Source organism: Dipodomys ordii, unplaced genomic scaffold (genome assembly GCF_000151885.1).
Source record: "Dipodomys ordii isolate 6190 unplaced genomic scaffold, Dord_2.0 Scaffold150, whole genome shotgun sequence".
Taxonomy (NCBI): Eukaryota; Metazoa; Chordata; class Mammalia; order Rodentia; family Heteromyidae; genus Dipodomys; species Dipodomys ordii.
Window position 1 is genome coordinate 6,429,233 of NW_012267366.1, and position 25,749 is coordinate 6,454,981.

The 25,749-nt window shown below is 38.0% G+C and overlaps 1 protein-coding gene across 1 annotated transcript in view; it reads right to left on the reverse strand.

The window, feature by feature from the left end:
• Scml2 (sex comb on midleg-like 2 (Drosophila)) overlaps window positions 1-25,749 on the reverse strand; it is a 47,535-nt gene that overhangs the window by 14,178 nt on the left and 7,608 nt on the right. The window contains exons 5-12 of the mRNA XM_013032111.1: window positions 23,807-24,050; window positions 17,023-17,222; window positions 15,881-15,998; window positions 12,187-12,390; window positions 11,314-11,490; window positions 7,366-7,473; window positions 6,308-6,514; window positions 875-1,031 (exon numbers count right to left, since the gene is read on the reverse strand). Of these exons, the coding sequence (XP_012887565.1) occupies window positions 875-1,031; window positions 6,308-6,514; window positions 7,366-7,473; window positions 11,314-11,490; window positions 12,187-12,390; window positions 15,881-15,998; window positions 17,023-17,222; window positions 23,807-24,050 (1,415 nt within the window). The remainder of the gene's footprint in view (window positions 1-874; window positions 1,032-6,307; window positions 6,515-7,365; window positions 7,474-11,313; window positions 11,491-12,186; window positions 12,391-15,880; window positions 15,999-17,022; window positions 17,223-23,806; window positions 24,051-25,749) is intronic.

Here is a 25,749-nt window from a genome sequence, read left to right on the forward strand (position 1 = left end):
AATGCAAACTCTAAACATAGTCTACAAGGTTATCTTTATGCTGAAACAATTAGTTATCTAAGCTAGTTACTAATTTTCAAACAATATTAAAAAGGACATATTATATAATACATCACTGTCAGAAAACATTAGGGAAATATTACTTATTTAATGACATCCTCCTAAAGTTCTATTACTTTTATAAATCAATTTATGTTACTGGAATCTTGATTCCCTGGATTTTGTTTTTTTTGGGGGGGGTTGGTCGTGGGGCTTGATCTCTGGTGGGCCTGGGCACTGTCCCTGAGCTCTTCAGTTCAAGGCAAGTACTCTACCACTTGAGCCACAGCTCCACTTCTGGTTTTCTGGGGATTCATTGGAGATAAGAGTTTCACAGAATTCCCTGCCCGGGCTGGCTTTGAACCATGATCCTCAGATCTCAGCCTCCTGAGTAGCTAGGATTACAGGCGTGAGCCACCGGCGCCCGGCTATGAATCCCTGTTTTAAAATAAAGCTACAATTAACCTTACATAAATTCACCGGGTAGCCCAACAAGGTCTTCTCCTCCAAGTACTGACCCTAGGGCAAGCAGGAAACAGGTTGGGGTGATATTGGAGGGGCAAACAAAAAAGGGCTGGAAGCCTCACAATGGTAGACTGAAACACATCTCTTGAGAACTTGACCCTGTTTAGTATTACAGGCACTTGGATATACATTTAACGAGTAGACCATTAACCTACCATTTAAGGACCTTTGGCAAAATAACCTTTCTTGACAATGGAAAAACCATTGAGGAAAAACCTCACTAAGCACACAAGTCAGTATCCAACTGAAAGGCTTGAAGACAGGTCATTCAAAGGCATTAAGGCAGCAGGAAAACTGGATCAAAAGATACATTACATGTTGCCTGAAGAGGTCGGCGAGGGGGCCTGATATGTGAGGATCTGTATGTTTCATAAACCGTATCACTTCATCCACAGACCAGGTTGAAGGGTCCTTAGAGAAGCCTTGTTTCAGGACACTGGGGTCAGGTACAGCTATATAACTTGGATCTTCAATGAGGAGGGGAAAAAAAACAAATCATACTTAACCTGATCATTATTCTGAAAGAAGAGATGTTAAGGTTGGGAGTGAGTAGTGGTCTCATTCCTGGAACCTTAAGTACTCAAGAAAGGATTTAAGACTCCAACTGTAAAATCTAGTGAAAGCTTAAATAAAGATGATTGGCCATCTAAGAATACCCTCATGGGACTTTCCCAAAACAGCAGCTTCAGAGGACATCTGAAAGCTCTAAAGATCATGAAAACAGATGCAACAACACAAGGCTTCTTGGGCCACAGATAAGAACAGAAAGAGATTTGTTACTTAGATTAAATTTGGTTCAGCAATCTCCTACTCCAAATGTTGCAATGAATTTCTCTTCTCTCTCTCTCTCTCTCTCTCTCTCTCAGTTGGGGCTTGAACTCTGGGCTTGGGCACTGTCTCTCAGATCTTTAGCTCAAGGTTAATGCTCTATCACTTGAGCCACAGTGCCACTTCCAGTGTTTATTGGAGATAAAGAGTCTCATGGACTTTCTTGCCTAGACTGGGTTTGAACCTCGGATCTCAGCCTCCTGAGTAGCTTGGATTACAGGCATGAGCCACCAGTGCCCAGCTTCTCCTACTCTCAATTTCTATCTAATTTAGTTTTATTTTACTAAATATATGGAATTTTCCCAAAGTTACATGTTTATAATTGCCTAAACTGAATTACTTTTTTGTGGGGCTTGCTGGGGATAGAATCCAGAGCCTTGAGCATGTTGGGCAAACAAGGGATTGATTACTTCTTTTACCAAATCTCTCCAATGTATTCAATATGGATATTCTTAGCATTATATTTACTCCTTAGATTACTATATCTCATGGCTTAAACATTAATCTGAACTTTTAAATTTTTCTTATTTTTTAAGCTAAACTTTAAAGTTATATTTTTATTAGCTAGATCAGAAGTAACTTTAATATTTAGTTTTTATTAGCTCAAATTACTTTTACAGAAAGGGGATTTCATTTCGATTTTAGTTTAATTCCAACAGATATTCTGATTGAAAGTTTATTAATCAATAAATATCTGAAACATGAAACAATTTAGGGGCTCATACTTCATAAGGTTTTATCTATGTTCTTCACTAAATTGTTCTAAAAGTTCTTTGTTCTAACAAACTCAGGGTGCTCAACTCTTAAAGTTAATATGTGATGATAATTTAAGGGATTTTTATAGTTTACGAGAAAGGTTTGTTTCTCTAACCAAGAAGAGTTAAAACAAGTTTGTTCTATTTGTGTGTGACTTAGCTTTTCTTTCCCATAATTTGGGCTATGAACATTCAGGAGCATTTTGAGTATTTACTTGTGGAATAGGTAAAGAACAAAGAAGATAAAATAAATATTTTTATTATGTGTAACTCTGGATTTCATGTCTTTTCTTTACAACATTACAACTTATTGTGAAATAAAATCTTTATACTAAAATATATCCTACCCTCTTATCAGAGAAAAAAATGGCATACAAATTTTTGCTGGACTGTATCAACTCAGGTAAAAATGATGATCACATCCCATTTAATCTACTCCAAACAACAGAAAGCACCTTAAAAAGCTTTTAAGAACCAGGCTGGCACGAGTGACTCACATCTGTAATCCTAGCTACTCAGGAGGCTGAGATCTGAGGATCATGGTTCAAAGTCAGCCTGGGCAGGAAAATCTGCGAAACTCTTATCTCCAATAAACCACCATAAAACTAGAAGTGGTGCTGTGGCTCAAGTGTTAGAGCACTTGACTTAAGCTGAAGAGCTGAGGGATAGCACCCAGGCCCAGAATTCAAGCCCCATGACAGACAAAAAAAAAAAAGCTCTTAAGATCATAAATAAAATAGATGCAGGAATACAAGATCTCTCAGGCCTCAGTCAAGTATAACATATGATGTTACATGGATTAAATTACGTAGGGTCAACTAACCTAATCCATTACTCTATTTTAATGAATGTTCTAGCCCTTTTGGCAGTGGAGACAGAACAGTTATCTCCTTCAATTCAACACCCAAGTGGTGCTATGACTCAAGTGGTAGAATACTAGCCTTGAGCTTAAAAGAAGCTCAGGGACAATGCCCAGGCCCTGAGGTCAAGCCCCAGGACTGGTACAAACAAAAAAGACATTAGGAAGATTAATCATATTTCTAAGTTACCTATGTAGTCCCCCATAACTTTTAGACTCAAGGCTAGTGCTCTACCACTTGAGCTACAATTCCACTTATGGGTTGTTTTTGTTTTTGTTTTGTTGTTGTTGTTGTTTGTCGGTCGTGGGGCTTGAACTCTGGGCTTGGGCACTGTCCCTGTGCTCTTCAGCTCAAGGTGAGAGCTCTACCGCTTAAGCCACAGTGCCACTTCTGGTTTTCTAGTTTATTGGAGATAAGAGAGTCTCACAGACTTTCCTGCCAGGCCTGGCTTTGAACTGCGATCCTCAGATCTCAGCCTCCTGAGTAGCTAGAATTACAGGTGTGAACCACTGGCGCCCGGCTTCCACTTATGGATTTTTGTTACTTAATTGGAGAAAAGAGCTTTACAGACGTTTCTACTCATGCAAGCTTTAAGCCCCAGTCCTCAGATGTCTGCCTCCTAAAGTAGCTTAGGAATTCAGGTATAACCCACTAGTGCCTGGCTAGATTACCTTTTATTTATGTGGTGTTTGTAGTTTCTGTCAGCAGAATCTGGTATACTCATGTTTTGACTAACATATAACTAGTTTTTAGATTACTACAGATAAAATACATAAAAAGGTCTGATTTCTTGAATAAGACTGTTATATTAAAAATAAAACAAGTATTTTTTGTTTTAGTCTATATGGAAAAATAATTTAGCTAGGTCTGTATCTTCAAAAAAATCAGAGAAGCAGGGCACCGGTGGCTCATGCCTGTAATCTTAGCTACTCAGGAGGCTGAGCTCTGAGGATCGGGTTCAAAGCCAGCCCGGGCAGGAAAGTTTATCTCCCATAAACTACCAGAAAACTGGAAGTGGTGCTGTGGCTCAAGTGGTAGAGAGTTCACCTTGAGCTGAGGAGCTGAGGGACAGCCCTCAGGCCCAGAATTCAAGCCCCACAACCGGAAAAAAAAAAATCAGAGAAAACTGCAATAAAGGTTAGAAATTTTTGTCATTCAAATAATGGGGCAAAGTACAACAGGAAGATGTATGAGCATCACTAGTTACCAGAAGAAAACTCAGTTTTAAATAACAGTTGTAGTACCTTAAAAAAATAACAATAGTGACGTTGCTAGACAATTTCAAAATGAAATGTTCCCTTGTTCTCTAGAAATGTAGTAGCACAGTAATTATAGTATGGCCTTGAAAGAAAGGAGGAGGTAACAATGTTTGATAGGAAATGTACTCATTACCTTACTCATGTACTGTAACCCTTCTGTATAGTATCTTTACAATTTTTTTTTGAAATAACTTTTTTTTTAAATTGTGAACATACCGTGCAGAGGGGTTACAATTACATGGGCAAGATAGTGAGGACATTTCTTGTCAAGCATTGTTGCTCCTCCTTTGTTTCTCCATACCATCCCTTCCCCTCTCCACCCCCCCAACCCTACACCCCCCTACCACCACCACCCCCACCTCACCAAAGTTGTAAAGTTCGTTTTTCGACATAACATCTTGTACATCTCATTGATACATGTGTGTGTGTGTGTGTGTGTGTATGTATATAATATATGTATATAAAAGAGTATGGCCTTGGAGCCAGAGTGAATTCAAGGATTGGCCCAGTTGATTTCTAGTTTGGAAACCTTACCCAAATGACTTCTGGGATTTTTTTTAACCTAAAAATGTTTATCAGCAACCTTCATCTCATGGAATTCTTAGAATGTTATATAAATGAGGCTATATAAAATACTATATGACTGGCGTATAATGTCATACAGTAATGAAGATGATGTTAAATTCTATAACCACTAAGTGAATTACTAATAATGTTGTTACTATTAAGTTTCCACTCCTAAGAAGATCAGAAGCAAAATTTTTAAACTCAAATATAGGATACTTTAACATTATAAAATTAATCATACATTTGGAAATAAGATATTCAACATTAAAAATAATATTTTAGCTGGGCACCACAGGCTCATGCCTATAATCCTAGCTACTCAGGAGGCTGAGATCTGCCAGCCCAGCAGGAAAGTCTGTGAGATTCTTATCTCCAATAAACACCAGAAAACCAGAAGTGGCGCTGTGGCTCAAGTGGTAGAGCGCTTGCCTTGAGCTGAAGAGTTCAGGAACAGTGCCCTGGCTCAGATTTCAAGCCCCATGACTGACCAAAAAAAATCTTTTAGAATTTTTTTATTAAGGCCTTTCTTCAAAAGCTCAGACTTTTTTGAAAATATTAAAACTAAAAATTGTACGCATTCTCATTACCTGATTCATGTAACTATAACCCCTCTGTATTTCAACTCTATAACAACAATTGAAAAAAAGACTACTGGTCCACCACATATAGAATAACTAAAATCAGAGACAATCTTTAAAGGAATAGGATAGACGGAAGTGACAATAATAAATGTGTCACAGTATGCTCACAGTGAGGTTGTCCAGAGATAGCATCAATAATAAAAAGAAGAGAGTTACTTGGTTTCTACTTCATTCATTACTCAATCTAGCTTAGATGCTAGAAAGAAAAAAGCCCACTTATTTCTACCCTCTCTTTTCTATACACTTAACCTTTAAAAGGGCAAGAGGTAATAATCATCTTTGAACATGATGGTTGTTTCAGATTTTTCCAAATGGCAACAAGATGCTGCTTTGTTTACCCAGGCTACTGGGCACCGGTGTCTGACAGTGAATGGCAGAGAATCTGGAGAATGGGAAAAAGATCCAGCTTCAGAAACAGGATGCCAGAGCTCTGTTCTGGCACAGGAGGTATATAGGCTATGGATAGGAAAGGTCTCAAGAAAACAAAAAAAGGAAAGAGAATATGTCTTTCTAGGTTTTGGAGTCACTAGTGGTTTCAAAGATCTAACAGTACTCAAACAAATGACAAATTGCAGTTGCTAGAAAATCATTAATCTGAGAAATCTCTATCAGAAATATAGTTGATGATTCAAATCTCCAGAGATAACTGTGATGCCATGAGTATTTCAATAGCCATAATGGCTTAGCTCTGGCAGTGTTGTGAATGGAAGAATTTGGCCTCCATAATTTTGGCACTTTCTCCAATATAATACATTCTCAGGAGATGCTACTGAATGTAGAAACTTCGAGAAAAAATAAATTCATTGCCTGATGATCACTATATTTGAATATACCTTCACTTTTGCTCTGCATTTGAAATGGAGAGTCAAAGTAACTGCTCTTGATAGGTGATTTCTTCTCCTCTGAAGGTAAACTTGAGGTAGCTGGCACAACTTCACAGACAGAACTCAAACAATCTCCTATACTTAGTGGTGGATTCTTGGGATCTTCAAGAGTTTTTTCCTCTAGGAGCATATCAGGTCCTTCAAGCAACAATTTTTCTATAGAGAAATAGATAAAAGGAGGCTATTTTCAACACAGCTACTGCTCAAATACTATTAAACAGGCAAAAAAAATCTCATTTCTAGAAATGATTTACTTAATCCATGCTATACGGAATCAACTATGAACTATTGTTTTTTTGTTGGGCTGGGGTTTGACCTTGTGCTTGGCAGGCAGGCACTACACCACATAAGCCATGCCTCCAACTCCTGAACCACAAACTTCTAGTACAAAGCACATGACCATCCCATCTTCATCATATAGTAATGGATACTGTTTTGAAACCCAAACCGATTCATGTTATCACTTGAATTTATCATGTTAATTTCAAAATTCTTGCCAGTCTTGTCACCAATGATGTTAATATCTCATAAAAGCATTTTTTCTGGGCTAAGGGCATGGTTCAAGTGGTGAAGCACTTTCCTAGCATGCACAAAACTCAGTGTAATCCCCAGTACCAAATGGGGTACAGAAGCACTGGTACTTAGGAGTTTAATTCTTCAAAACTACTTATTATAACATGATCATAACGTTGGTTCCTAACACTTGCTTACTACTGGAGCAATGAACAGTTTCACTGAAGAAAAGTAATGATAAAACTCCATTATCAGTTTTTAGCAAGTAAGGCTGAATGGAAAAAGGTTATTACATTTCTTTTTATCTTGGGAGAAATGATGGTATGTACTTCTAAAGGGAGGGCAGTACTCGAGCTGTAAAAGTTACAGCCTAACTGCCAAACTTACTTGGGAAAATAGACTTCCTTACCTCCAAAAACATCATCTCAAAGCATTTATAAGTGGTAGCAAAAGAACTTCTTTTCCCAATCCTGCAGCATGTAGATGCCATTTACCTTTAGAGGGATGTATCATTAATTTGGGCAGCTTAAGAGGGGCAGCTTCAAAATGTATTGGTTCCTGAGGTCGTTTCATTCTCTGAGTTTCACTTGGTTCCTCGGTCACTGTTTTTAAAAAAATGTGTTCTAATTACTATATTCTATAAATGGCAATTACTATATTCAAACATTTTTGTATCAGTATGAAATGTTTCTCAACTGTTTGCATACTATAACTTTATCAACAATGGCAGTAATTCAATTATTCATAAGCATGTGTTTACAGCATCCTATTACATATTTCTACCGAAATAATTCAATGTATTTCTAAGAGGAATATGCCTATACTTTATTCTGGGTTCATCTGATCTCTCTAAATACCTAAGAAAGATGATAGTGAGGTAACTCATTATAAAAAGACCTGACAAGCTGGGCGCCATTGGCTTAAGCCTGTAATCCTAGCTACTCAGGAGGCTGAGATCTGAAGATCGTGACTCAAAGCCAGCCCAGGCAGAAAAGTCTCTGTGAGACTCTCATTTCCAATTAAACTCAAAAACGGGAAGTGGTGCTGTGGCTCAAGTGGTAGAGTGCTAGCTAGCCTTGAGCACAAAGAGGCTCTGGACAACGCCCAGGCCCTAAATTCAAGCCCCATAACCGACAAAAAAAAAGAAAAAAGAAAAAAGAAAAAAAAAGACCTGAAAAAACTGCTCCCAAGAGTAAGAGGAGTTAATATGAGATATGGAAAAGTAGATACTCTATTTTCTAGGTGATTCCATCTAAGGCTACTCTTACAATGAGTCTACTGCTTACTTATTAATCAAATGTACTTCTAAATAAATTAATAAAATTAAATTCCAGAAGAGGAAGAACTATTCTAGGCTAAACTTAAGTATTTCCATCACTTTTTCCCATGAATTATATTCCTGATCCATGTTAGTGAGCTAAAAATAGGATTTGACCCAAACAGAGGGTTCTGTGGAGGCAAAAATAAATCAGGAAATGATTTAGCCGGGCACTGGTGGCTCATGCCTGTAATCCTAACAACTCGGGAGGTTGAGATCTAAGGATTGCAGTTCAAAGTCAGACAGGGCAGAAAAGTCCCCATGAAACTCTTTATCTCCAACTAACCACTCAAAAAAATGGAAGCCAGGTGCCAGTGGCTCATACCTGTAATCCTAGCTACTCAGGAGGCTGAGATCTGTTCAAAGCCAGCCCGGTAGGAAATTCTGTGAGACTCTCATTTCCAATAAGCCACCAGAAAACTGGAAGTGGCACTGTGGCTCAAGTGGTAGAGTGCTTGCTTTGAGCTGGAGAGCTGAGGGACAGTGCCCAGGCCCAGAGTTCAAGCCCCATAACTGACAAAAAAAATCAAAGTGGCATTGTGGCTCAAGTAGTAAAGTGTTAACCTTGAGCCCAAAGTGGTTTAGGGACAGTGCCCAGACCCTGAGTTCAAGCCCTACAACCAACCAAAAAAGAAAAGAAAAGAAAATATTAGATTAGATTTAGCTGAGACACACAGGTAGAGTGACAAATTGAAAATAAAAATCTTGAGGGGTTTTCCCCTATGGGACCTTTGCTGGTTCTAGGACTATATGCAAAAATGAGTAAGGATGAAAGCTCTTAAAAAGTACTGGAATCTCCAAAACCCTTCTGCAACTCAGGAAATAAAGACTCACCCAAGGAAAAGGACTAACTCAAATACTCAATAGTTTATGACTCAACATGAACTTTTTTTTGGTAGTAATGAAGTTTAAATTCAGAGCTTTGAGCTTGCTAGGAAAGCTCTCTACCACCTGAATCATATCCTCACCCCTACTTTCTAAGTTCTTCTGGAGTTTGAACTCAGGGCTTTGCATTGCTAGAAAGATGCTGTACTGTGCAACCTCTAGCCCTTTTTTGTTGTTTTGAGACAGTCTCGCTATCCCACTATGTAGCTTGAGTTGGCCTGAACACATTATATAGCTCAGATTGTCCTTGACCTCATGATCCTCCTGCCTCAGCCTCCTGAGTACTGAGATCATAGGTACATATCACCATGCCTGTCTCAATTTTGTGAATGAAGAAGAAGGCTAACAATCTGAGCTGCAAATTTCTAAAAATAAAGGCATAATGTCCTATAGTCTTTCAGGGCTTAGGAACTACAGAATTGCTACTAGGTTTTCCTGGAGAAGAACCAAATAGAATTATTTTCTTCCCTTTTCCTTATTTTTCTTTCTTTTTGACAATGCCAAGAACTAAGCTTGGGCCTTGTATATGCTATCCAATCACTCTACCAATAAACTACCATGAAACAAGCTTCAGTACCAAACAAGCTGAGTCTCTGACTGGAATTAGCCCCTGCATCTTTCTGTCTAAAAGGGAAAAGAAACAGGTAGAAATCTAGAACATCTATGGATATTTTATACATAATATTCAATATACTGAAAAAAACAGATACGAAAAGAACACTATAAACCAGTAGAAACACTACTGGCATCAGTAGACAAGGATTATAATTTTGCACAATAAAAAAATGTCACCAGAGAACCTATTCTTGGTAACAAACCAGTCAGCTGGACAGTAAACTGAAGCAACCACTGAGAAAAACTGCTTTAATGGTAACTACTAATGCTGAATCTATGCATTTCCTAGGACTTAGTAATTCTACTCCTAGATAGAAACATGATACAAAGACATACATATTTCATCAAGACACATGTACTAGAAAGTTCACCATAATGCTATTCATAATCACACCAAACAGAAAGTACCTAAATGTATACAAACAATAATAAAGGCATATTTACATAATAGAATATTATACAACAGTGAAAATGAAATGTTCTAATACATAATAAATCTTAACATAAGTGAATAGGGCTAGCCACAAAGAAATACTGTGATGATTCCATTTGTACTAAGCTCATAAACAGGCAAAACAAAGATGATAGTAGAAGTCAGGACAGGAGTTATCCTCACAAGGATCTAAGGGGAATAGCAGATAGAAAGTGGCACTGACACATTAGGAGTTTTTCTAGAGTAATAGTAATGGCTAATTTTTTCAACCAAGATTTCACTGTACAGCTGTGCTTACTTTGTAAACAATGAAATTTCTCTATATATTTTCTACTTCACTGAAATGTCCTAAAATTGACAATTGCTAAAATATGCAAACAATGCATTTGACAAAAGTTCCTGAGGTGGTTTTGTTGGTCATGGGGCTTGAACTGAGGGCCTGACCATTTTCCCTCAAGGCTAGCACTCTACCACTTTTAGCCGTAGCACCACTTCTGGTTTTCTAGCACCACTTCTGGTTTTCTGGTGGTTAAATTGGAGAGAAGTGTCTCACAGATTTTCCTGCCTGGGCTAGGAAAGTGATCCTCAGATCTCAGCCTCCTCAATAGGTAGAATTACAGGTGTGAGCCACCTAAGCAGAGTATTTTATCCTAAAAATCGGTACTCTCATTTTCTACATAATGTACATTAACTATAATGACTGTATTAGCTCATCCTTCTTCCCTTCGTTCATGTGCTCCCCCTATGGGTCTCTGTCAAAATTGATAAACAGTACATTAGGTGTTCAGAGGAGTTACACCTTGGACTCCTCCCCTAAATATACCATCCTTTAGTCACTTTTGTGTATATGCAGAGAGCCATGTATATGTTATCATGCATGTTTGTATTTTAGATCAAGCTTCCACATGTAAGAGAAAACATGTATAAGGCTAATATCTTTAAAGCCATACTTCAATATAATAGAAAATGTGTAACTCTGTGAATAATCATTTTTAAAAAGCCAAAATAACCCTATGCTTTAATTCTCAAGTCCATTAACATATCAAGAAATTACTTTCTAACTACATATTATACATTTGGCAAAAATGCTTACTTTAAAAAAGGATAGAAAGAGAAACTCTGCTATATAAGATCCTCACGTATAAAATATAAAATAGAAGCATAGCATAAAAATCTTTATTTTTGTCTCACCTGGTTTATCTTGCTTTATAGGGCTATGAATATTACCCTTAGAAGAGCTAAAAGGCTGGCTACTCAAAAGGTTATCACACTCCAGGCTGTGACACAAAGTCTCAAGAAACCGAAGAGCAAATGATGCGCTATTTACTGGAGGGAGCTGGATGGCATGATTTTCTCCATCAAAGGAGGCTGTTGGGGCAGAAGAGATGTCAATATCTCACAGAGAGAGACATAAAACATAGTAACAAAAATTGCCTCATACTAGGAAATGTATAATTCATGTTTTTTATAATTAATAAAGGAATAATCTTACACTAAAATGTTTCTCTCATTCAAACACATTTTTAACCAAAGCTTGCTCTGGTTAAAAAAAAGTCTTACTTTAAAATATTTAGAAAGTAAACAGAATAGAAATCCTTTGATAAAAACATTTTTTTCTATTCCAAACACACTCTACTGGCACAAATGTTGTAGTGTCTAATAACAGAATCACAGAAATCACAAGCTGCATCTTATCTTTCAATGAGTTCTTGAGTTATATTTATATTTAAAACTTCTTATAGGGTAATCTGTTTGCTATATAAATGTAAAATGTACAATTACTGAGGTACAAATACATAAAAAGAAAATTCCATATCTCATTAGAGTGATATTAATAATCACTCTAACATCATTTGTCTATTTGTCAAGTAAAGTTCCCAAAACAGTGTTAGGTCTATAAACATTTTGTAACTATTGTACATATCTCATTACAAAAATGTAATAAATATTATAGCACATTAATAGAATATAAATATTATAGTCTACATGTCATAAAATCCTATCTTGCCTAATTTGAAAATCAACTTTGGAAACAAAATTGAGTAAAGGATTAGATTACTATACCAGTTATCACTTCTCCTCCACGATTATCTGGCTTGAGAAATCCAAAAACAGTCTTTGCCTCAAAGGCACAATCCACAAAGGACTGCACAGTCCTACGAAGTATCACATTCACAGGGCCTGGGCCAAAGTGATCAGGAAGATTCTGGATTTTCTTTGGATCCAGGTGAGGGCCAGTGTTTCCATGTTTGTTTATATAGACACAGACTTGAGGAAAAATGTGTTTATCGACACAACAACAATAAATGAGATTGATTAAAAGAAGCTTTGGGACCATAGTACACAATTACTATATCCCATTTGTCACTCCATTTAAGGAAAAACTAAATATGGTTAATAGTAGTATTCCTTCTGCTACCTAAAAATATGTAGGCAAATTTATCAGCATATTTGAATACATATATTAAATATACAATGAAAAAGTCAAAATATGTCTTCAATATTTTAGAGTTTTGTTCAAATTATATAAAAACTATAGTATATAAAGTTTAGGAATATTCTTCATATATTTTTATACTATGTAACATGGTACAAAGAGAGATGAATATATTTCTTATTTAATTGTAAACAACATTAATTTCCTTGTGAAACTGGTCATCTTGATATATTCCTTTTTCAGACAATTTCTTTTAAATCACCATATTGTACTTCAGTTGTATTTTCTAAAATAACCAAATATTTAAAGTATATTCCATACTAAGTTCTAATCATGCATATTTATTAAGAATATAAAAATAAAGCCTGGTGCCAGCAGCTCACACCTGTAATCCTAGCTACTCAGAGGGCCGAGATCTGGTTCAAAGCCAGCCAAGGCAAGAAGGTCCATGAGACTATTTATCTCCAATTAGCAACCAGAAAACCAGAAGTGGAGCTGTGGCTCAAAGTGGCTGAGCACTAGCCTGGAGCAAAAATCCCCAGGGACAGCACTCAGGCCCTGAATTCTGGCACCACAAACAACAACAATAACAACAAAAGACTATAAAAATATCCATTCTATATATGGCAAGGTTCACTGGAAAACTAAAACTCCTTAATAAAAGCCTAATACAGAATTCAATTATAATCTCAAATTAATCATTTTTATTTATCAGAATCAATAAATATACATCAATATACACTGTAAAAACATGCAGGTAAGCTATGCACTAGTGGCTCACATTTGTAATTCTAGCTACTCAGGAGGCTGAGATCCGAGAATCACAGTTCAAAGCCAGCCTCGGGCAGGAAAGTCCAAGAGGCTCTTATCTCCGATTAACCACCAGAAAACTAGAAGCGGTATGGCTCAAATTGGTAGAGTGCTAGCCTTGAGTGAAAAAGTTCAGGGACAGTGCTAAGGCCCTGAGTTCAAGCCCTATGTGGCCAAAAAACAAACAAAAAACCATGCACATTATTTTTAACTCATTAATTTCAACTGCAAACTTTCATACATAGACTGTATTTATTATTGTAAAAACCCATTAATCTGTTTTACTACATTGAAACACATGGTAATGCAACTTTGTAGCAATATAGGAAATAGAAATGCAGTGGTGATTAAAACGCAAACTAGAGTTACTGAGGTCACAGATACATTCTCTCAAACACAAGCAAAGCTGAATAAGAATTTCAATGTTTTGTCTGTGCCCATCCTAGGGCTTAAACTCATTGCCAAGGTATTGCCCCTGAGCTTTTTAACTCAAGGTTAGCATTCTACCATTTGAGCCACAGCTCAACTTTCTCCTTTTTTGGTACTTAATTGGAGATAAGAATCTCTTTGACTTTCCTCCCTGGGCTGGGCTGACTTCATACCATGATCCTCACAACTCCAGCCTCCAGAGTAGTTAGGATTACAGATGTGAGCCACACACTGCCTGCTAAGAATTCCAATGTTTTATCTCTTCTCTCTTATATAGGTTGATTATGTCTTATCTGAAATGCCTGGGACTAGAAGTGCTTCAGATTACACAATGAGAATACCTTGGGGATAAGAGTTAGGTCTAAACACAAACTCTTATATTTCATATATGGGAAATAAATTACACACAAAACTCTTTTATATATCATATGTGAGAAATAAATTATGTACAGACATTATTTTTACGATGTTTTTGGCACCTGTGTTTTGACTGCAACCCACCACATGAAGTCAAGGGTTTGTCACTTGTGGTATCACACTAAGCGCTCAAGAAGTTTTAAATTTTAAGCCATTTCAGATTTCAGATTTTCAGTTTACATATGGTCAGCTTGTATTTATTTAATTAATCTCTCCTAATAATGGACTGAAAGTCAGAAATAAACTGTAAACTAAGGTATGCTAAAATAATACTTTTTAAGGTGATCTCTCTTTAAAAAAATAAACAATGTAATTATATTTTAGTCAAGAAAGAAAAATGTTGAAGAAAAAAATCCAAGGAAAGGTGGGCACTGGTGGCTCATGCCTGTAATCCTAGCTACTCAGAAGGCTGAGATCTGAGGATCGCAGTTCAAAGCCAGCCCAGGCAGGAAAGTCCATGAGACTCTTACTTTCAATTAACCACCTGAAAACCAGAAGTGGTTGATGCTGTAGTTCAAGTGGTAGAGTGCTAGCCTGGAACTGAAGAGCTCAGGGACAGCGCCCAAGCCCAGAGTTCAAATCCCATGAACGACCAAAAAACGGAAAAGTCCAAGGAATTAGAAGAGTAGAGGGAAAATAATTAAGGACCTAGGACATGTTCTTTAAAAACAGGAAAGGAATAAGGAAATATGCATAGGAGATAAGAGGAATTGACTTGACTGGGTCTGTCTTCTTTTACATTCTTTACATAGCAAAGAACAGTCAAGGTCACAATACCTGACAGGCAAGTAAAGGATCTGTCAAGAGAAAGTATTTTCAAATGAATTTTTTGTGGGGGTCAGTTGTGTGGCTTGATCTCAGGGCCTGGGCACTGTCCCTGAGCTCTTCAGCTTAAGGCTAACACTCTAACACTTGAGCCACAGTGCCACTTCCAGTTTTCTGGTGTTTTATTGGAGGTAAGAGTCTCATGGACTTTTCCTGTCCGGGTTGGCTTTGAACCTCGATCCTCAGATCTCAGCTTCCTGAGTAGCCAGGATTACAGGTATGAGCCACTGGTGCCCGGCTCAAATGAAATTTTTAAAACTTTGAAGTAGCTGTAAAAATACAGACAATAGCCAGGCGCCTGTGGCTCATAGTCTGTAATCCTAGCTACACAGGAAGCTGAAATCTGAGGATCATGGCTCAAAACCAGCCCAGGCAGGAAATTTCATGAGACTCCTATTTCCAATTAAGCATCAAATATACAGAAGTGAAACTGTGGCTCAAGTAGCAGAGCACTAGCCTTCAGCAAAAATTTCCAAGGACAGAGTCCAGGCCCTGAATTCTAGCCTCAGGACTAACAAAACAACAACAAAAAATATACACTACACAGTGGCAAAATAAAAAGAAATTGAGAATCAATTCACTAACAACATAAATGTTATAGATCTTAACATATTTTAAGACACTGAATTTTCAACTGACTTTACATATTTAAACAGACATTTTTCCTTATTATCAAATTGAACAGTCATGATGACTCATAAAATGCTTTAATGTGAAAACGCTTAAGGAAATATTCACTATTATCACCTTTTTACCTCTTATTCCCAAGAATTATTTCCAGATACTGAAAACAATACAGAATATAATGGAATTTTACAACCTTTAAAAATACTAAATTACCTGTAGACATCACTATTTTAGATGGTCCAGAACTAGAATCCTTAGAACTGCCACGGCCTCTGGTCAGAGAACGCAGAGAAGCTGAAGATGTGGAACATAATACAGGAATAAATTTTTCCTGTTAAAAACAAAGAACATGAGTTTACATTATGCTCAAAATTATAGCCAACACTGGTTCATAAAACTAGTTATCAGAAGTCCTCAGGTTGGAAATCTTCTGTGTATCATGAACTGCAGTACTTTTCAGAGTTCCTCAAATGTGCAGGAAGCGATCAAAAAGCCAAGATTCTCTGATCTAGTTCAACTCCTTACACCTTAGTCAAAATAGTTCACTATATAGAACTTAGTTTTCTGAGGTTCCTTCCATGCAATAAATTTTTTTCACACTACTAAAAAAAAGTCTATAAATTTCTTTTTTCTTTTTTTTTTTGGGGGGGGGTCTGGTCATGGGGCCTGAACTCTGGGCCTGGGCACTGTCCCTCAGCAATTCAGCTCAAGGCTAGCGCTCTGCCACTTCAGCCACAGCACCACTTCCGGCTTTTTTCTTTTTACTTATGTGGTGCTGAGGAATCAAACCCAGGGCCTCATGCATGCAAGGCAAGTGCTCTACCACTGAGCCACCTTCCTAACCCTAGTTGAATATTTTGTTATTATATTTCTATCACTTATGAAATATGGGCAATTTTGATAAATTATTTCTTCAGTATTTTCTTTTCTGCCAGCTACTCTCTTTTCTACCAATTACATAAGAATTAAACCTTTTGGGGCTGGGAAGGTGGCTCAGTGGTAGAGTGCTTGCCTTGCATGTATGAGACCCTGGGTTCGGATTCCTCAGCACCACATGAGCAGAAAAAGCCAGAAGTAGTGCTGTGCTCAACTGGTAGAGCGCTAGCCTTGAGCTGAAGAGCTGAGGGACAGTGCCCAGGCCCAGATTTCAGAAGCCCACGACTGACAAAAAAAAAAGATCCCAAGTACTCAAAATTATTAATAAAAAATATGTGTGTGGCTTTAGTTTAACACCTTTACAATAAAAGTGTATTGCAAAAAAAGACCTCAGCATGTTCTTAATAAATTTCTAAACTCTATGTAATAAATAATAAAGCATGGCAGAGAAATATAAATTAGCAAAGTATATGACTAACCTTGGTTTTCTTTGAAGTGGTAGTTTTAACAGAGCTCCCCTTCTTAGGAACGGGAATAGATTTAGGTTTTTTAATTCTACCAGATTTCCTTGTTGACCCTGTTGCTGGTGTTGCCATGGTTTTCTTCGGAGTTTGCACCAGCCGCTGGGTCTCTCCAGAAGCAGAAGATTGTGCTTCAGCTACAGCCTTTGTATCAGGAACTGAGAGAACAACACGGCAATAAATAACAATAAAACAAAATAACATAATTAAGGCATTATCTTGTTATGAATACTTAAGTGTTTAACTTAATCTTCATTCCCAAAGCTTATTCATCAAAATAAAACAAAGGTACTATTTAAAATGTTTAATGTATATTAAGATTTCACATTATCTGAAAATTTAAAGAGACTTTTTTGTGTGTGAGCCAGTACTAGGGTTTGAACTCAGGGCTTGGGCGCTGTCCCTGAGCTTTTTTGCTCAAGACTAGCACTCTACCACTTGAGACACAGCTCTACTTCTGGCTTTTTTGGTAGTTAATTGGAGATAAGAGTCTCACAGACTTTTCTGCCCAGACTGGCTTCGAACTGCAATCCTCAAATCTCAGCCTCCTGAGTAGTTAGGATGGCAGGAAGAAGCTTTTATAAAAAGTTAGCTTTGAAACATTGAAAATTTCTAGCAGTTTTGACAACTTTCATTTTTTTCTTAACTCAGAAATCTTTCAGATGCTAAACAATTTTTGCCATATATAGTAATAATCTTGCAAATCAATATAGAAAAAACAAAGCAAAGCAACTACCTATGGCTTCTTCTTCAGCTTTCAGAGGTCTGGTCACTCCTCTGCTCTTGGGTGTTTTTTTTTTAGCTTTATTGAGGTATAATTGAAAAATAAAAATTATACATATTTAAAGCTATAATACATTATATTCCTATAGGTATATCAAATAATGTTTCATATACTACAATTAATACATAATGTTATCATGGAAAGGCTACTATTATGCCCAAATGATCTGTAGCTACTAGTTATCTGGTAGCCTAATCTAGACAATTTTATTATCTTGAACAGAGATTACCTGCCAGGATTACTTTTGTCCATGTTTGAAGGCAAATGTGTGTGTGTGTGTGTGTGTGTGTGTGTGTGTGTGTGTGTATGTGTGTGTACACACATATCTCTCAACAATTGTATTAGCACTTAAAATTAAATTTTACATACTTGTGCCAAATAAAAATTCTTTATAGAAAGAGCTATGAAACTATTTACCTACCTGATCAAAAGCCAACTACTTGCTGGGCGCTGGTGGCTCACACCTATAATCCTAGCTACTCAGAAGGCTGAGATCTGAGGATCGAGGTTCAAACCCAGCCCGGGCAGGAAAGTCCATGAGACTCTTATCTCCAATAAACCACCAGAAAATCAGAAGTGGCACTGTAGCTCAAGTGGTAGAGTGCTAGCCTTGAGCTGAAGAGCTCAGGGACAGCATCCAGGCCCCAGAGTTCAAGCCCCATGAAAAAATAAAGCCAACTACTTTTTTTTTTTGGTCAGTCATGGGGCTTGAACTAAGACCCTGGGAACTATCCATGAGCAAATTTCTTTGCTCAAGGCTAGGGCTCTACCACTTTGAGCCACAGCTGCACCTATGGTTTTCTGGTGGTTAATTGGAGATAAGAGTCACGGATTCCCTTACCTGGGCTGACCTCCAACTTCGAACCACAATTCTCAGATCTCAGTCTGTGTAACTAGGATTAGAGGTGTGAGCCACTAGACCTGGCCTCCAACTACTTTTTTTTAAAGATCTTCATTTTACAATTTCAAACAGTCTATTGTTTTCTTGCTGACATATTCAAAGACTAGTATGTGGTAAATTTCGCCTGTGACAGAAAACATTACATTTTGCAACCTTTTTATCCACATTCTAACACTTAGCAATCCAAGAAGAAAGAGTAATACACCCCCTCACTTGCTAGGGCAAAGGAACACTTAACTGCCACCATTGGTTTTACAAATAGTTGGAAGCCAGGTCAGCCCTGAGAGATAAATCCTTGAGACTTTTATCTCCAATTAATCACCAAAAATGCCAGAAGTAGAGCAGTGGCTCAAGTGGTAGAGTATTAGTCTTGAGCAAAAAAAGCTCAGGGCACAAAACATCTTTTTGCTAAAGGTGTGTGATATATAAGCAGGGAATATGCTACTCACCTTTAATTAAAAAAAAATATATGAACACCTAGCCAGGTGCCAGTGGCTCATACCTATAAACCTGGCTACTTGGGAGGTTGAAACAGAAAGGTTCACAGATGGAGGCCAATCCATGCCTCCAGGTGATTCAAATCCAAGAATTACTATTCAAAATTTTAGCTCACAAAGTTCTGTCTTAGTCTGTCCTACCTCTTCCTATTACGTACACACAATTAAAAACAGACTCAAGCTGGGTGCTGGCGGCTCACGCATGTAACCTAGCTATTCAGGAGGCTGAGATATGAGGATCGTGGTTCAAGGCCAGCCTGGGCAGAAAAGTCCATGAGACTCTTTTCTCCAATGAACCACCAGAAAACCAGAAGTGGCATGTAGCTCAAGTGGTCGAGTGCTGGCCTTGAGCTGAAGAGCTGAGGGACAGCGCCCAGGCCCAGAGTTCAAGACCCATGACCAACAACAACAGCAAAAACAAAAACAAAAACAAAAAAAAAAACAGACTCAAAACTTTTACTATTTGTTACTATTAACACACTGTGTAAGCTATACCCACTAACCTCCCAGCATCTACATTCCCACCTGTCACAGAGTATTATAGTGAATGTAACAACTCTAAAATCTGCTTAACTAGCCACTGTCTTTTTTCTAGGGTTCACATCCGTATATGCTACTATCCAGTGGACTTATGTACTTGGATGCCCCAGTTATGCTGTATCAGTTAGAATTAAATTCACCTAGGGCTGGGAAGGTGGCTCAGTGGTAGAGCACTTGCCTTGCATGCTCAAGGCCCTGGGTTTGATTCCTCAACACCACATAAGCAAAAAGAAAAAAGCCGGAAGTGGCGCTGTAGCTCAAGTGGTAGAGCGCTAGCTTTGAGCTGAAGAGCTTAGGGACAGTGCTCAAGCCCAGAGTTCAGGCCCCATGACCGGACCCAAAAAAAAAAAAAAAGAAAAGAAAAGAATTAAATTCACCTAAAAGTAAGAGAAAACGCTAAAATAGTATAGCTAAATACTTAGTTTATTTCAGTTTATCTCTCTCAAAGAACAGTCTGGAAATGAACTATATAGACTAATATGAAGTTCTGCCCTACAGGGAACTACAACTCCTTCCTGCTTTCCACTCTGTATTACCTATGAGTCCCTATCACATGGTCTAGGAAAGTAACTCACAGCCAAAACCACACTTCTAGTACCAGGATAGAAGCAGGAAAAAGGAATAAAGGAGGACACAGTTCAATTCTCTATAATATACTTCCTAGAAGTGGAACACACTGTGTGTACTTAAGACTCATAGGTGTACCATACTGCTAGGGGCAGGAAATACAGTCATTATGCTAGGCATATAAACTGTATCATGAAGGAAATATAAGGTAGGAACTTTTACTGGAGGACAACAACATTCTCAATCTCACATTCCATTTGTGTCCCCCCAAAAACTCACCTGTTTTCATGATAAAGTGAAAATTTATACCTTTGTGATAGGTTCACCTTACCTGCATTTCCATTCAGTCTAACACTAACATCTCTCTTAATAGTCATATCACCTGTCATTTTTTTCTTTTTTTTTTTACTTTCTTTTTTTGGGGGGGGGAGGGTCCGGTCGTGGGGCCTGAACTCTGGGCCTGGGCGCTGTCCCTCAGCTCTTCAGCTCAAGGCTAGCGCTCTACTATTTGAGCCACAGCACCACTTCTGGCTTTTTTCTTATGTGGTGCTGAGGAATTGAACCCAGGGCCTCAGGCATGCAAGGCAAGCACTCTATCACTGAGCCACCTTCACAGCCCCGTCATTTTTTCCTTTACCCAATTACTTTTCGTTCTAGCTCAGATTAGAAGTTTTTGATTGCCTCTGTATCAACAGCACATCTTTATTTTTTCTTAATTCTTCATTGTATTTTACATATGTATCCTTCCATCTCTCTTCAACCGGAATGTAAACTTCTTGAGAACAGAGAGTATGCTTTATCTTAGCATCATATGCACCTAGATCTGTATCATATAAAATTTTACAAAATCAGCCACTAGTTACTACTTCCTAGAATTTTGGCAGCAAGAAATTGGTAAGGTTCCTAATAAAAAGAACATCATAAAAACTAGAGTGGTAGAGCTCTTGCCTTGAGCAAAAAATACAAGCAAGAACATGTACTTCTGAGTCCAAGCCCCAGTACTGGCACAAAAAAAGTTTTAGAGTAAAAAAAAAACATGATGGCCTGGCAATGTGGCTTAGAGGTAGAGTGCTTGCCTAGCATCCCTGGGTTCAATTCCTCAGTACCACATACACAGAAAAAGCCAGAAGTGGCATGGTGGCTCAAGTGGTAGAGTGCTAGCCTTTAGCAAAAGAAGCTTAGGGACAGAGCCCAGGTCCTGAGTTCAAGCTCCAGGACTGGAAAAAAAATCATGATATATAGTACACTGTAGTATAATAGCACATAATAAAGTCTACCCTCTTCTGCATACCTCACCTACTCATTTTCTATATTTATCTTTTTCTGGTATGAATACATTTAGCAAGGTAAATTTTGTCTAAAATTGATTATATTACACTTAGGCCAATGACTTGGTTCTATGCTTAGACCTGATTTAAATTTCAGGAGTTAATTCTATCACTGAAGACCATGTTAGACATGTCTCAGCCCTTGGAAGCTCCAAGGAACTTAAATATTTTAATGACTTTTCTCTGAAAGAAAATATAATCAGAATATTCAACTTAGGAAACCTAACATTACAAGTGACAAACATTACCAAAGCTAAAATAACATAGAAATCTACAATGGCTTCTAGAGAATTAAAAATTTTCACTCACATGTAGATTCTACTTAAGATTATCTAATTATTGATGTAAATTGAAAGTAGGACAAAAATCTTATAAACCCTATTTTCAATAGTTGTTAAACTCAACATTTAAAAATTAACAGCCAGGCTCCATGGCTCATGCCTACAATCCTAGCCACTCGGAAGGCTAAAATCAGAAGGACCATGGTTCAAGGCTAGCTTTGCAAAGTTCATGAGACCTCTTTCTCAACTAAGTGCTTGGTATAGGGGTACATGCTTATCAATCTAGTTTCTTTGGAGGGCTGAGTTCAGTAGGACCACAACTGTAATTCAGCTCAAGCAAAAAAGCTCATGAAACTCCATCTTAGCAGAAAAAGCAGAGTGTGGTGCACTTTTCATCTAAGCTACAGCAGGAGCATAAAATAGGAGGATCTAGCCATGTGCCAGCAGCTCACACCTGTAATCCTAGCTATTCAGGAGGCTGAAATCTGAGGATCACAGTTTGAAACGAGCCCAAGCAGGAAAGTCCATGAGACTTTTATCTCAAATAAACTACCAAAAAAAAATGAAAGTGGCAATGTGGCTCAAAGTGGTAAGCACTAACCTTGAGCAAAAGAGTTCAGGGACAGCACTCAGGGCGAGAGGTCAAGTCCCACAACTAAGGAAAAAAAGCCAGAAGTAAAGCTGTGACTCAAGTGGTAGAGGGCTAGCCTTGAGTAAAAGAAGGTCATGGACAGTTCGAGCCCCAGGACTGGCATAAAATTTAATTTGAAAAAAAAAGATCAAACTTTAGGTACAAATCTGAGCAAAAACAAAACCCTATTTCCAAATAACCAGTGCAAAAAAATGGAGGCATAAATCAGTCCTAAAGCACTTGCCCATTAAACATGAAGCCCTAAGTTTAATCCCAGGAATGCCCAAAATTTATGTTTAAGATATGAACAGGGGCTGCGAAGGTGGCTCAGTGGTAGAGTGCTTGCCTCACATGCTTGAGACCCTTGGTTCAATTCCTCAGCACCACATAAGCAGAAAAAGCCAGAAGTGGCACTGTGGCTCATGTGGTATGTAGAGTGCTAGCCTTGAGCTGAAGAGCTGAGGGACAGTGCCCAGGTCGAGTTCAAGCCCCGTGAACAGAAAAAAAAAAAAGATATGAACAATGGGCCAGGTGCTGGTGGCTCATGCCTGTAATGTAGCTACTCAGGAGGCTGAGACCTAAGGCTTACAGTGCAAAGCCAGCCCAGGAAGGACCATCCATGAGACTCTTTTCTCCAATTAACCACCAGAAAACTGAAAGTTGAGCTGTGGCTCTAAGTGCTTAGAGTACCAGCCTTGAGCAAAAAGAGCTCAGGGACAGCGTCTAGGCCTTGAGTTCAAGCCCTACCACCACCACCACCCAAAACAAAAAGAACAATGGAATAACAGGTGTAAAAATATTTTTGGGTGCTGAAGATACAACTTAGGTCTTATGAATGCTATTCATACACTCTACCATTTAGTTATTCCCAGACTCCATATGCAATTTTTAATTGAATAATTACAAGAGTAGCTTATCTCCCATCTCTCCATTCAATTACTATAGCAAAAAGACTTCATAGGTTCAAATGTGATCATTAGCTTTTGTCCATAATCTCCAGTAGGGAACTGGAACTTAGATGATGATGAGGTCTTCAAGAATTCTAATCATACCCTCACTTGATCTCTAGTTCTCCAAACTAGACAGTGATCTTGCTAACCTTTCTACAATCTAGTTGGGCAATGAAATACTAACACTACTAATGCTAACATAATGTCATTGGATTTAATTTCAGTAAAAATTTAAAAACCCGTATCATTATTTATTAGCTTACCCTTTTTTCCAATTGGCTGTAATACATCTCCTGTCAGGCAACACCACCCAACTGGGAAGAGATCTCTGGAGTCATACTTGCACCAATAATCAAATGTTCCACTCCAACCATCAAACTGAACATAGACTTTATCTCCTTTAACATCTCCAATGGTTGCCGGGCAGATAAAGAAAGGATTCTTTCTGTCAACCGCCTCCAGTTTCATCCCCACTTTAAAATTATTTAGAGGTGGCTTTGGTGGTTCCTACCAAGACATTTTTAGGGAAAAATGCTTTTTACTGTGTAAATATATTAAGAAACATTATCTCAAATGTGCTCTTATAAACCTTAGCAACCAAAAACTAAATTCCATATTTATCAATTAATACAGGAAGAAAGAATTTCTCACAGATTAGAAACTCTGCTCTCCAACATCTCACTTTTTTCCCTGCAGAGCTAAGAACCTGGAAAGAAATAAAAGACTAATCCATTAACATTCAAGAAATACATTCTTTTAGGTATGTACCAGGAATATTAAGATTCATTGGTGAAAAACAATAAGAAATATCATTGCTCTGGTAAACTGTACATTCTAGTAGTACTAGTAAGGCCTGACTGGGGACAAGGGAAAGTAATCAACAAGAAACTTGAAAAGAGACAAGGAGAAATGGTCAAATATATATCCCAAAAATTTTTGGGATATATTTTTAAAGTAGAGCCAACAGGATTTCCTTAGACTGTTAGAAAGAAGTGTTCACCAAGGCTTATGTCCTGATCACCTGGAAAGATGGCTGTCCTGAGCTGGGGAGATTGCAGGTACAAGTCTAAAATTTCTATCAGATATCCAAGTGGAGATGCTCTCAATAGGTAAGTAGCTCAATAGAGAAGTTTAAGTTAGAAGCAAAAGGTCTTGATACAAAATATAAATTTGAAAGCCATCTGCATATTATATTTAAATCTAGGAAATATAATATATTCCAAAGAATGCAGATTAAAGGTTTCTCAGTCTTGGCACTACTGACATTTGGGAAAAGAATGTCCTTTGATGTGGGAGCCTTTCTATGTGCTGTAGGAGTTTAGCAGCATTCTTGGTCTCTTCACTAGATGTCAGTAATACTACCAACCCTCTCACAGTGCAAAACTGGAAGATATCCCTAATGGGAATTGAATTACCTCCTCTTCTCAACTGAGAACCACTGATACAGAAGAGGACCAAAGATCCAAACATTCCATCATTCCCCTCAAAACAAGAGTACAGAGCATCATGTCATTACTCTCTTTTTAGTACCCTAAACCTTATTCTTGCCCTATTATCTCAAAAACTTATTAGTTCATTACCAGCATCTGTTTCACTCAATTATTTATACTTAGCTGCTAAGCACTGCTTATTACCTATAGTGCGATGTATTTTCATGCTTTTTCAGCTGAGCCATCCAAAATAATGGCATGTGTTCCTACATTGTCTCCCCTTCAATTCCATATAGTAACTATTCCAAACCTTTACTGTTCTCAAGGTTAATTATATATTCTCATTATTTTATTATTTAATTTGACTGACTTTCTTCCTAACCAGAGAGTAAGCTTGCTGCATAGTAGACATTCAACTTATGTATGAATGCTTGCCTAATATGCATGAGGCCCTGGGTTCCATTCCTCAGCACCACATACGCAGACAAAGCTGGAAGTGGCGCTGTGGCTCAAGTGGCAGACCACTAGCCTTGAGCTAAAGAGCTGAGGGACAGCGCCCAGGCCCAGAGTTCAAGCCCCATGACAGACAAAAAAAAGAGTGGGGGTGGGGAGTGGTGAGAGGAAGGGATGGTATGGGGAAACAAAGGAGGAGGACACAATGCTTGATAAGAAATGTACTCCCGGGCTGGGAAGGTGGCTCAGTGGTAGAGCACTTGCCTTGCATGCATGAGGCCCTGGGTTTGATTCCTCAGCACCATATAAGCAAAAAGAAAAAA